The sequence below is a fragment of the Haplochromis burtoni genome, unplaced genomic scaffold (genome assembly GCF_018398535.1).
Source record: "Haplochromis burtoni strain Fernald_Lab_line unplaced genomic scaffold, NCSU_Asbu1 Contig_86, whole genome shotgun sequence".
Lineage (NCBI taxonomy): Eukaryota > Metazoa > Chordata > Actinopteri > Cichliformes > Cichlidae > Haplochromis > Haplochromis burtoni.
The window spans coordinates 1,522,946-1,535,264 of record NW_024582447.1 but is presented as its reverse complement, the minus strand read 5'-3'; the positions used below and the strand labels follow the sequence as shown (position 1 = coordinate 1,535,264).

The window sequence follows — 12,319 nt, the reverse complement described above, 5'->3', positions numbered from 1 at the left end:
TAGGGCTACAAAAAAATCATTATTTGAGAGGATTACTTATCGAGACTAAAAACATTATACATTTGTGGAATTTAAAAATGTTTAACTGTGATTTCCTTGAACTTTAAATTTAATTAAACTGAACAACAAATAAGTGAATGGAAAAGAAATTAGGTGGTAGGGTTACAGGATTGTTTTGATGGAAGTTGAGCTCACTAGTCTCCAGTTCAGGAGTTTGCTGGTATAGTTTCACCTTTGTTGAGGAAAAGGCATTTGCTGGACTCATAAAAAGAGACAAAACCAGAACACCATTACAAAATTGATTGCAGCACAATAATTCCCTATTTCGATTATCTTTCTTTAAACAAAATTATAACTGAAGATTTAATTACATTAATCACTCAACACTCCACTAATGTTGTTTTTTTCCCCCCCATTAATGTTGCGTTACGGTGCGTAATGAGGGAAACGCCTAATAATGTGACTGTTTTTGGATCCATAAATCATAATAGATACTATGAGATTTGTTTACAGGACCCCAAAAGCTTTGAAGCGTCTCATGGCTGTGGCTCAGCTGCAAATAAAGCTGCGTGAGGAGCTCCCAGTCACTGCATTCTCAACCTCAGTATTTTCAGCTTGATGCCCCGTGGCAGAAGAGGATGCCACGGCAGCAGCTTAGCCAGTGTGTTTATTCAGGATCCATTAGCAGCAGCATTTTTATGCTCTCAATAATTCAGCTGGTTACTCCCTCTTGGGTCGCACTGCCTGACAGGGAGTCAGTTCACTGGAGCTATGGAATGGGAAAGAGAAGTAAAGAACAATAGTGAGAGAAGAAAAGCAGAAAATAAAATAAGAGGGAAAGAAGCAGGTGAAGAGAACAATAGGGTAGACTGATGGATGACGAGTGATGGAGATTTTTGTAATCCTGAACATCTAATCACACCAGATTATAATTAATTGTTGTATATTTATGTAACAATACATATGTTTTGTTTTAGGCTGCCTGACACAAATTTACGTTGCATTGCAGTCTTCTTTTGTTTGCTGTAGTATTTTGTGTGCAAATTAAAAACTGTAGTCATTTAATTGTTTCCAAGCACAGTATTTAAGCATAGTTAACAAATGTCTTTTGTCTATTGGTGCAGCATTGGGTTATTTAGAATAGAATATCTGAAGTAGAAATTGAAACATGTTGGACAAGATGGAAAAATAAAGTGATATTCATGAATTTTCCCTAGAATAGCTGCATTTCTTGCCCCTGAGTAATAATCGAGTGCAAACCGTTCTTTCTTGAATGTTAATTTTTTTAACAGAAGAAAAAAAAAACATTAGAGAAAAATCTGTTTTGTGCCTCTGACCGAGTCACCATCGACATTTCCTCAGGACTGAGGCAATATATTTCTGTAATGACACACTCTTTGTCAAATGAGTTGCAGCACGGCCTGTGATGTAACGATTGCAGGCCTGCACACCATAGTGTTGACGCTAAAATGATGTTGGGCAGCTATAATGGACAGAGCCCAGCAGAAGTATTTTTATCATTTATGGTTTGGCATGGTAGGCAAATACAGAATATGAAAATAGTGAACTTACTACAAATGTCTGTGTGTATGTGCAGGCATCTGAAATCCAGCTTAGGCTGAGACAGGGGAGTCTAACACATGAAAATAACTTGTGAGGTCTCTATAAGAGTGACTGGTACACGTAGATTTTTGCAACATCTCTTAATAGAGAAGTATGGTTGGAAAGATGAAAGATTTTCTGACACATTTGAGTAATTATTTTTCTGACAGCTAAAAAGGACTCTCTTTGCAGCCATATTCCAATCAGATTTTCACCTGACGTGGCAGCTTTGGTCTCTGTTTTCCACTCCCGCAGTCGCGCTTAATGCAAAACAGCAGCAAGAACAACTGCAATTAAATTACAGGTACGCTGTATCGACCGCTGCACAGGCAGAAAAGGGATTTCCCTTCCCTTTTGCAAAACCAATTCCCTAATTCTATTTTGGCTGCTACATGGTGAAATTACGTAGATGGCTGTTTCATTTAGAGTCGCACTAAATGTCCTTTCAGACTTGCACTTGAAAAATGTTCTCTATCAAGTGAATTTGCTTTGATTTGGTTTTTTTTGCTGATTGTCCCAAAACATAATGGCTAAAACTGTGCTATCAGCATGGTCACTGATGGAATAGAATCGGACTCCAATTTGAGCCATCAGCTTGTGCCAGCCCATAGACAGAGTCACACTACAGCTCCTGCATTTATTGCTTAAGAGTTAATATGTGACATTGGCAGTCAATACACTGAATTCCATTAGCCTGCTGGCTCTGCAGCAGACCTACTTGTTTTGTTTACATTTTAATTTATTTTTTTAGCTCCTCATCTTTGGATGCACTTCGATAGAGCCACAATAGCTTCTTTGTACTTAAGTCTTCAGAGTCCAGGTGTTACTTTAGTTGCCTTGGAGCTTTTCCTCTGCAAATAGCTTTAGGAGGTTAAAAGGTGACTGTCATAGAAAAGGACTAAGGCGGATATTTAGTGTTGTACATTTCTAAATTATATATAAAATCCAATTTAATTTGTGAACATTAATATTTGATTGTGGAAGAAGCACAGGCTGCCAGGCTGATTACACACCAGAAAAGCTGGTAGACATCGGGGCTGCGCCTTGGTTAACTTGGCACCATCCAACCGCAAAAGGGCACACTGTGAGAATAGCAGAGTATACATGCAGGTATTACGGCTTCATGCTTTCAGTGCACAGATGCTGGTGCATGGCGAGAGAAAGCAGTGAATAATTTAGTCTACCTTAATTAGTTAATATTAATGGCTGGTTATTAGCAATGTTTACCTTAAGCTGAACAACTTAAGGGAAACAATGTCGAGTCAAAATATCTGCCTGGTTCTTTTCTCTCATTTTATATTTATAGCTCTAACTCTTTCAAGCTGTTTTTATGTTTTTGAATTTATACTTAATCACTGTAATGACCAACTGTTAACAATAGTTTAGTAACATTAGTTTAGTTGTTGTAGCTAATGGATAAAATACACCCTAAAAACAATATGTCCAATTGCTTAGAGCCTGTGGGGTCACTTGAGGCCTGGTTTGCAATACACTGACTGAAACCGAATACCTAATGGACACAAAGTGTCGCACAAAGTCACTTTGACTTTAAAATGAAATCAACATCCATATGGTATTGATGGCTGAGAGAATGATTTGTACTCCCTGCAATCTGAAAAGCCTTATTTGTAACGGAGTTGTGTTGCAGGCTGTTTTTGGTCTGTTTTGAGCACCCTTAATGTGATTGGCATTGAGCAGAGGGTGCAGCTACACTTGCCGTATTACCCAGTAATTCATGTCTTTGTTTCCTCTGTGATAGGTGGCTATGTCCTTTAGCCACAAAGATTTAAAGGTGACCTGTTTAGTAATGTCATGTTCAATCTGTCATTTTTGATCTTGTTTATTGATAAGTTGAATTTTTTAACCACTGTCATCTACATTTTGGGGGTGGATATGTTGGTTTTCTGTGTTTATTCTGTAATCTGGCTCATTTTCATTTAATATGTAGTTATATCTTTTCCCCTCAGTGCTTACTGTTCTTCTCCTGTTCTTGCTTATCTTCTCTTGTCCTTCCATGTCCTTGCAGCTCTCTGCTGCACCTGTTTGGCCTGCTTGCATTCAGCCTCAGTTGTTCTGACCTTAGTTGGGAAATCCTTTAGGATCAAAAGCAAATGGGCCGTTCAGAGTAGCAAAGGCAGAGTTGAAACAGTAGCTAGACTGTCAAATACCAACAAAATAACAATAAAATTGTGGCGCCGCATGGCCAAAGATCCTTTTGAGTGTACCTGACTGTAAAGAATAACTACTCAGATCATGAAATAAGTTTAAAAAGCCTACGCTGAATCACGATTTTTAGGACAACCAAAAAAGGGATCGTCAAAAATATCAGTGCTATATTTTTGTAACCTTTTAACATGTGGTGAGAATTGAGGCCTTAAGTTTTCTGAGAGGTGTGAAATGCAACGGGCTAACAGGTGCTGCCCAGACGTTGGAAGTCGGGCAACATAGCTGACTAGCAGCCTTTCCCCTTGATCCTGTTCTTAGATGGTGTTTATAGATGCAATCCCCATGCTATTTTTTCATGCTACGTGCTTTGCCAAAATCCATTGCCCTCCGGTACGTGGTTATTGCAGTGGCATTTGATGTTGGCCAGCATGGACATTGTCTTCAAAGGCCTTCCCAATATTCCTGGTAGGTCTCCTCTTACCTCCCCCTCCAGCCTTCCTCCTGTTTGTCATGCTGTCACATTCTCTCAGAGGCACACAGTGACCTTGTTCTCAGGCAGTCATGCTGGTGTGAGATGTGTGGGTGTACGCATCCCCCCCACCCCCCGATATATTTGGATAAAATCCTTACCAAATCTGAATCTGTCCGAGCTTTGGTGGTCACACTTTGCACACATATGTGCACGAGCATGTGACAGACTAATCTTTTTTTGGTTCCAACTTGAGCAGGAGTCTGTCAGTGTAAATACTTTTACGTGTCAGCCATGTGTTTTCATACTGTGTCCTGCATACAGTGGCAGCCCTTGTGGCCTTTCTGTCTTGTCCCCTCCAGAAAGTGCTGAGTCACGTTCCAGTCCCCATGTCCCCTAATAGGCCATAAGCAAACAGCCATGGTGAAATAATGGCCTGACTGCTGAAAACTAGCCCCCCAACAACCCTCCCACCCACACCCATGTGTGGAAAAGGGGAAAACGAGAGTGGAATATTGAACTTTCTTGTGTGTGTGTGTGTGTGTCTGTGTGTTGTAAAGAGCAGTGCCATGGCAACAGCTCTCTGTGGAGTAGAAAGCAGGTGGGTGGCACTCAGCTCAAGCTCTTAGTACTGTGCGTGCGTGCGTGCTCCACCTCACTTTGAGGTGCTCGTTGAGTATATTGAAATCATGTCAGGTGGACCCCATGCAGAGCACTGCAATGCATTGTTTGTAATTAGACATCCTTGCAGCAGTTCGCCTACTACTCAGAAATGAGCTGTGATCTGGAGTTGAGGTGGTTTGTATGGGCGGGAGTAAACGATACAGTATTTATGAACAACAGCAGGAGAGTATGCAGCTGACTCCTCGAGACTCTGACCTCCTTTGGAAAAACATTTCTGATTTTACAATGCAGTCAGATTCATTTTCACTTTACACGTTTTGTCTTCACGAACTGAAACATTTGAGCATTATTATCCCTTTTTCCCCTTTTTGGTGCTATAATGTGGTGTCACACATCAAAATCTGAGGTTGTATCTTTTACAGACAACCTAGACCTCAACTCCTCACCTCAAGGGGAAGTAGTCTGCTTTCAAACCACTGGCTTTCATGGTTGTACGCTGACATGCGATCCAACCTCAAAAGCTTTTTAGAGCGCTCTCAGTGTCTGCTCGCTAGATTTACTGTCAGCCGGGCAACAAGAAGAGGGAGGAAAGTAGCTATGCTAAATTGAAGATTGATCCCATTTTTTATTTTTTTGCTGCAAATGTAGGATTTTTTTGTCTGTACATATATCCCATTTTACCTTTTTCACACGACTTGGGTATGACTGGGCTTTTCATGGAGGTAACTGAAAACATAAAGCTTCTCTAAACTTCAGTCTGCCAAATTTCAATTTTGAGCCTGCTTCCTATTTAACTGTGTTGAAAGGCTATCTAGCAGTGATGGTGGTTTTGAATACAACCCATTTTTTCCTTTTAGATGCTGCTATTGCTACAGTTTGGGACCCTGAGAGTGCTGTGCTGCTGCCTTTGTAGGAAGGAAAACGACTCCTTCATCGAACCTTTGTTGCCCTTACAGTGTATGTCAAAATGTGTCAGAGGCAGATGCACACTCATGTACTTTCACATACTCTGAGCCCTAGCTATGTTATAATTTTATTCCAACAAGTGAAGTTGCTGCGGTTTAAAAAAAAAATAAAATAAAAATATCCCCATCCATCTCTCTCTGATCCATCCATCTTTCACTGATATTAATTGCTGCAGGGCTAGCTGTCATCTTTGTCTCTGCGAAGCGAGGGATCTATTAAAGAAGGGTGTCCTTTCAAAGTTAAAGCTAAATAGCTGACTAAAGGGCCGGCCCTGTCATCCCGCCTCTCTTCACAGGGCCCCGTCGTCCTCTGTGTATGCCTGCCTCTCGCCTCCACTTTCTCTGATATGCCGTGTTACTGCACTGGTACTCTAACACACCCACACTGTCACATTCACTCAACGTCTCTCTCACTCTTCCTATTTCTCTGTCCAGGAGGAGCAGAACAGAGGGAAGCCAAACTGGGAACACCTAAATGAAGACCTTCATGTCCTCATCACAGTGGAAGACACACAGGCTAGAGCAGAGATCAAGATGAGGAGAGCAGTGGAGGAGGTCAAGAAGCTCCTTGTACCTGCAGTAAGTACATACTGTCCACAAGTTTATACGTACACATTTTGTACTCTGCCTCTTGCCGGTCGGATGGATGTATGGATGGATGCAATGGTAGCAGCTTGTGGTTTAATGAGAGATTTAATGTTCTCCATTTGAGTTTCCCAGAAGATGAAGGACTTATATTGACTCTAAATTTATGGTCCTATGAGAAGCTTTTGGTCAAAACAACAAGATTACCGACCTACATATGGCATACTACCTCTATCCCGCTGTTAGCATCCTGTTTACTTCCATATATAGTTGAGGAGAACAGGTTGGCTGTACCTCCAGCGGAGTGGAAAAACATAGCTAGCTGTACACACCTCCTGTGACTGCCACATTTCATCTCCGCTTCCCCTCTGCCAAGACTTCCTCTTACATGGTGCCACTGGTGATAGCTGCTGGTAGTGCTTTTGGCATGCAATGCATATTTTTGCTTTTAGCAGTGGTGACCAGGTGGGCAGGGCAGCTGAAGGCACAGGTTTACCACCAGGTGGCAATGCACAGGGTTGGAGGTCTGTGGAAATGGGGCCAACCAATATCAGCCTTACAAGGTTAAACAAAGTGTTACTTGCATTTGTAACCTTGTTAATCCGCTGTCCTTCATGCATTCTATCGTGCTAATGCATAATTATTCCTACATGTGTGCTTCACATTAAGATTCTTTCGCCCGGGGAGGGACATACGCAACAAGGACAGCGTTTGTCCCAGTTGTAACTGTATTACAATTACAAGCACATAATGTTTGAGTGTCAGAGTTATGATGCCTTCGATACCCCAAGAAAGTCAACATTTGTGGAAATGAGCTCAATAGTGGGAAAAAATTTGATCTGAACACATCAAAATAGGGGTTATAAGATTACAGGGATATTCAGATGCACACCAGTAAGAGCTGTATGTTAATCAATCTGTCAAAAAGTAGCTGAACAAACTTCTCTTCAGACTTATAAAATGGAAACCTGAATCCCAAGAGTTAAGTTGAAGTCACCTATTTAGCTCTAAGACCAACATGTTTGAAACTTTTCTCAAATTCTCATGCGAAAGGCTCTCTGAATCCTGGTGTTGTATTAGGAAAAACAAGCATAGACTATAAATTGCTATATTTTAATTCAAATGTTTACATGTGTCAGCTCAGGGTTATTAGTTATTTTATTGGGTCTGCCACATCAGGAAAGTAATTGTTAAAACAAATGGGGTTTACCTCTTTACCCCTTGAAGCTCCTTGAGTGCTTTCTCTCATATTTCTGGTCTGCTTATAGAACAAAATGACTGGGTGTGCATCAGAAGTTAGTGAGGGTAATCTCTGCCTATGCAGCTACTGTATGCTTGAAAAGACCTGGAAACCATCCTAATGGTCGTCAAACCACATTTTTATTGATATATACTGAGGTGTCAAAACTCATAATGGGGGAGACTGTAAAATGTTGTTTCATAGTGTAAAGAGTTAAAACAAATCCTTGTCATTGCATCATTCTAGGGCCCTGAACGGTATCTTTTCGTTTAGAGTAGGGCTGCTCAATTAATCGAATTTTAATCACGATTACGATCTGGGCTTTCAACGATCATTAAAAATGACTGAGCCGATTATTAGCCCCTCCCTCATTTATCCGTGACACCTTAAACGCTGGTCCGTGAAAATATTGTCGGGCATAAACCGGTCGATGGTGCAAAAGAGGTTGGAGACCGCTGACTAAGAGAACCCGAGGGAAGCTCGGAAAGCTAAGCAGAAGTTATTTGGAGAGGAGAGTGACTGCCGTTGGTTGAAAAGAGAGGTAAAAAAAAACGTCAGTGGTGTTGCACACTATTTTTTTTTTTATTTTTTTTTTAAAGTCATTATTCAATACGTTGTTATTGTTAACCCTTTAAAGCTGGTCAGAGCAGCACGCTCTGTTTTGTGTAGCTATTTTTAAATCCCTGTAGAACCGGAACCGCGTAAGCTAGCGCAATAATTTGTTTTGCATAATTAAACCAGAGGAGTTGTACTTACATCTCATGCCATCAGCTTGTCCTCGGTCACGGTTTCCTTCCACATAAAGCTTTGCAAATATTGCATAAAAAGCGCTTGCAGGGACAAAAACATAATATTCCAGAAACACGCTTTGCCGATCCGATCAGCTGTTCGTAACACTTCCCACAGTGAAATGATGCACCTGCTGTTTTCTTTGCAAATTTGCATCATAGGATTGTTTTTTGTTTTTCCTGCAGTATATAAAAATTGGTGTATCTCCAAAATAAAACTATGAAGACACTCAAAATTAATTTCCTGTTGTTGTAAACTATTTTTTGCAACTTTTTTGTATTTAAAGTTTTGAGGGATAAACCTCTTAAATTTCTCCAAGTAGAAATATATGTAAAAAACAAAAAAACAAAAACTATTTTCAATTTTTTTTTGTAGTTTATTGCACTTTTTTGCAATTAATGTAGTTACTATGGACTTAATGCATACATATTATTAAAATATGGACTATAACAGTTGTATAGCAACTTGAAATGCTCCCACAAATGGCACTACAACATGTAAAAAAATAATATAAGCTCTGGCGGACTTGGTTCTATGGTAGGTATTAAAGGGTTAAATAAATATCGTCAAATAATCGAGATCTCAATTTCAGTGAAAATAATCGTGATTATCATTTTTGCCATAATCGAGCAGCCCTAGTTTAGAGCTTCACGTCTGCCACAGGAAGCGGCATCATGCATCTCCTGTCTTCTGTGATGTTTCTAACCTGTCTGTCAAAGCGGTATAAGGCCCTTTTGAGACAGTGTGGAAGGCGCTTTAATTCGTGCCATCTTGCCGGAGTATTTCTTGTCTGTATTCGGCTTACTTGTCATTTGTTTAGGCGCTGACTGTTTTGAATACTGAAGTGTTTCACAGCTCCTCGGGGAACTGATATGACTTCACTGATACCACACTTAATTGATTTTTTTTTTTTTTTACCCTTATTGGTTGAATTCCCTTATTTTATTGTAGCAACAGTCAGTCAAAACTTAAAATGGATGCAGCGAGGGGGGGAAAAAATGTTGTTTGAAGTCAAAGAAGAAAAAAATTGCTAAGCTCGCCTGTGTTGCACGGATATACCATGCAGTATTTACCCTTGTAACATGTGTGCTGCCTAGCTGAGAAGCAATAGTGTCTAATGGATTCCTGTTTCAAGCCCAAGTTGTGTAGACAGATGTTTCGGCATATTGCTGGTGTTTCCACCCGTACTTGAAATGATCATTTTAAAGCCATTAAAACTAGCACTAAATATCCTTTTTTCTCTCAAATGAAGCCATGCTTTGCACCGTTTCCTCCTTTTCATCTTGACTCCTTTTTGTTAGAAGTTTCCAACAAAGTAGATTCATGAGTTTAACAACATTGTTTTTGCAAGACTCAACAGTCAGAAAAACACATTGGCATCAATAAAAAGAAAAAAGTAACCCAGGGAACCTCCTACTCTGATGGATTGGACAATTTGGAACCGGTTCTCATTTCCTGACTTTAGTTTGGGGACTTGTAATTATGTACAGAGGATATTGAAAGACTTTTATATTCACAGTTGAAGATGAAGGCCATATCTGGAAGCTGCATTATTATAAGTAGAATGAGTCACTGGCACACGTGTCAACACGACACAGCAACACCTTTTAAGATAATGGCAGCTGCTCAATGTTAAAACTAATCCGAATCAAGTGCCATGAAAATAACTTTATCACTTTCCTAGAAATCTCTGTGCATTTTGCACCCTTACAAGTACATTACACACGGTCTTTTAATTTGGTACCTGAACCACTGAGTGGGGTAAAGAGCCGCTCTTTTATTTCTCAAACACAAGAAAGCTTCTTGCTCTTTTGAGACACTAATGAAATCTCTTTGCTCATAAAGTTTCTCTCTTAATTTGAATAAGAGTTTTATGGATCTAATTAATGACCAGATGCAGTTTGCCAAAGGCTATTTTTCCTTCAGGCAAAGCATCTTTGTTCATTTAACCATAATGAAAAGTTATTTCCATTAGTTAGACATTAGATAGATAGTGTTTTTTCTGAACCTATCAAATTTGCATATAAATGTTCTGATTTCTCAGGATCCATGTGTCCTGTTTTTGCTTTGGAATATAATGAAATAAGGGAAGCACATTTTCCTCACATTCATATCTATTAAAAAATGCTAAAGCTTGTTCGGCTAAGACATATTTTTAGTTAATACTCTACTTCATATTGACGCAAGAAATAAACCAAGTTTGACTTTGTTATAGATTTTACTTACCACAGAGGACTCTGACTGGCCCCTGGGTTCAATATAATTGTCTGATGTTCCTAAATACTGGGGCAGTGCATTATCTACCCAATAATTCTTAAGGGCTCTGCATTTCTTTCTTTCTTTTCTTCTGTTATTTCCTGCATCTGAATGCATACGTGTCGTGAGTATGTGTGGGACTGGGTGGCTGTAATGCCCTTTATCATGCTAAACTAAATTGGATTAAAGTATGGACACGCTGAGTATGCACAGTTCTAATGAAGGGCATCTCCTCTACGTTTGGCAGCGTAAAATCGCCTTTATTACATCGCACAGGACACAAAATGAGGTCATGCTTTTTATTCCCTTCCAAGGAAAAGGCTTTACTTGTCATTGACGAGGTCCCTGCTGCAGAAAGGAAGCAAAGAGGGGAGGATGCGGGATAACCAAAGGTTCTTCAAATCTGGCCTTAAATTGAAGTTAAAGGCTTTATAATAATAATAATTTTGCTTTTAAATAATCTCACAATTGACTGAATTGGGATTAAAAGCCAGGATGTCTGGCAGTGAAAATCCTCTCCTCCCACTTGCTTAGCCAACTAAACTCAGTCACGTTCATACTATTTATTTTTTTTAGTAAGAAAATAGTTTGTAGACGCTTGTTTAACAGTGGTTTAGTTTAATTATTCAAAATGAAACTTTTTTCCCTAGGCTAAATAAGTGCATTTAACAGAAATAATATGAGCTTATTTCTCATGTAATTTTCTTTTTTTAAGGGCTTAAAAAGCATGACTTGTAAAATCATTCGGCTCATTTGTGGGTTTGTATGATGTATTTACATTTTATCTGTCATTTAGCCAGTGGCTGCTGCATTGCTCATGGTAGTTCTTCATCTTTGCCCCGTGTGTTGCTCTTTCACTCCTTAGTCCTGTGAACTCTTCAACTCTAAATGAACTGGGAGCAGGGGAACGACGGCAAGTTGAGAGGCAGAAGGAAGGGAGGCGGGGGGAGATTGGTGGAAGAGCTTGATTGAGCTACTCTTTCAAGTGTGGATTTACTTCACTGATCCTATGCTAGTGCGCACACACACATGCGCTTGCACAGAAAAATGCGTCCACGTGCGTGCGTTCGCATAGACACCGACAAAAATGCTGCTCTCATCTCTTGAGTCCTTCGTTAAGGCCTCAAACAGAGCAAGCAGCAGAACCCCAATGCACTTTCGGTAACCTCAGCTTGCACAGTTGTACGCATAAACCCTGACTGGCTCATTGCACTTCTCCCCACTATCCTTAGAAGGGCAGGAGAGCAAAGATTATGAGCCTATAGGAAGGCATTATCCTGTGATTGACAGAATATCATGGCCAATTAAGAGAGAGGCAAAAAAACCCCCCCAAAACCCTGATTTTTGTGTATGCCAAGATTATGTAGAATGATGTTGTCATCACAAATAAGAATTGGCTTGCAGCTGACTTGTGTAAACAGACATACGCTTAGGTCCAAATCCATCTGAATTACTTCCACATGTTATTAATGATCTACTGCTTACTTGTACTCCCAACCTCAAACAAAGCATCGATGGAAAACGTTTTTTCTGGTGTGTAATGAAGTCTTGGCTTGGCAGCTGCACACACAGGGGGTGCCACAGCAATTTCTTTATAATCCTCATTAAATGCAATAACATGAC

The 12,319-nt window shown here is 40.0% G+C and overlaps 1 protein-coding gene across 5 annotated transcripts in view; it reads left to right on the top strand.

Moving 5' to 3' along the window:
• Window positions 1-12,319, top strand: part of qkia (QKI, KH domain containing, RNA binding a) — a 79,738-nt gene that overhangs the window by 43,593 nt on the left and 23,826 nt on the right. For all 5 annotated transcript variants that reach the window (XM_005925644.3, XM_042222471.1, XM_014334632.2 and 2 more), the window contains exon 4: window positions 6,262-6,405. In XM_005925644.3, coding sequence (XP_005925706.1) covers window positions 6,262-6,405 — 144 coding nt within the window. The remainder of the gene's footprint in view (window positions 1-6,261; window positions 6,406-12,319) is intronic.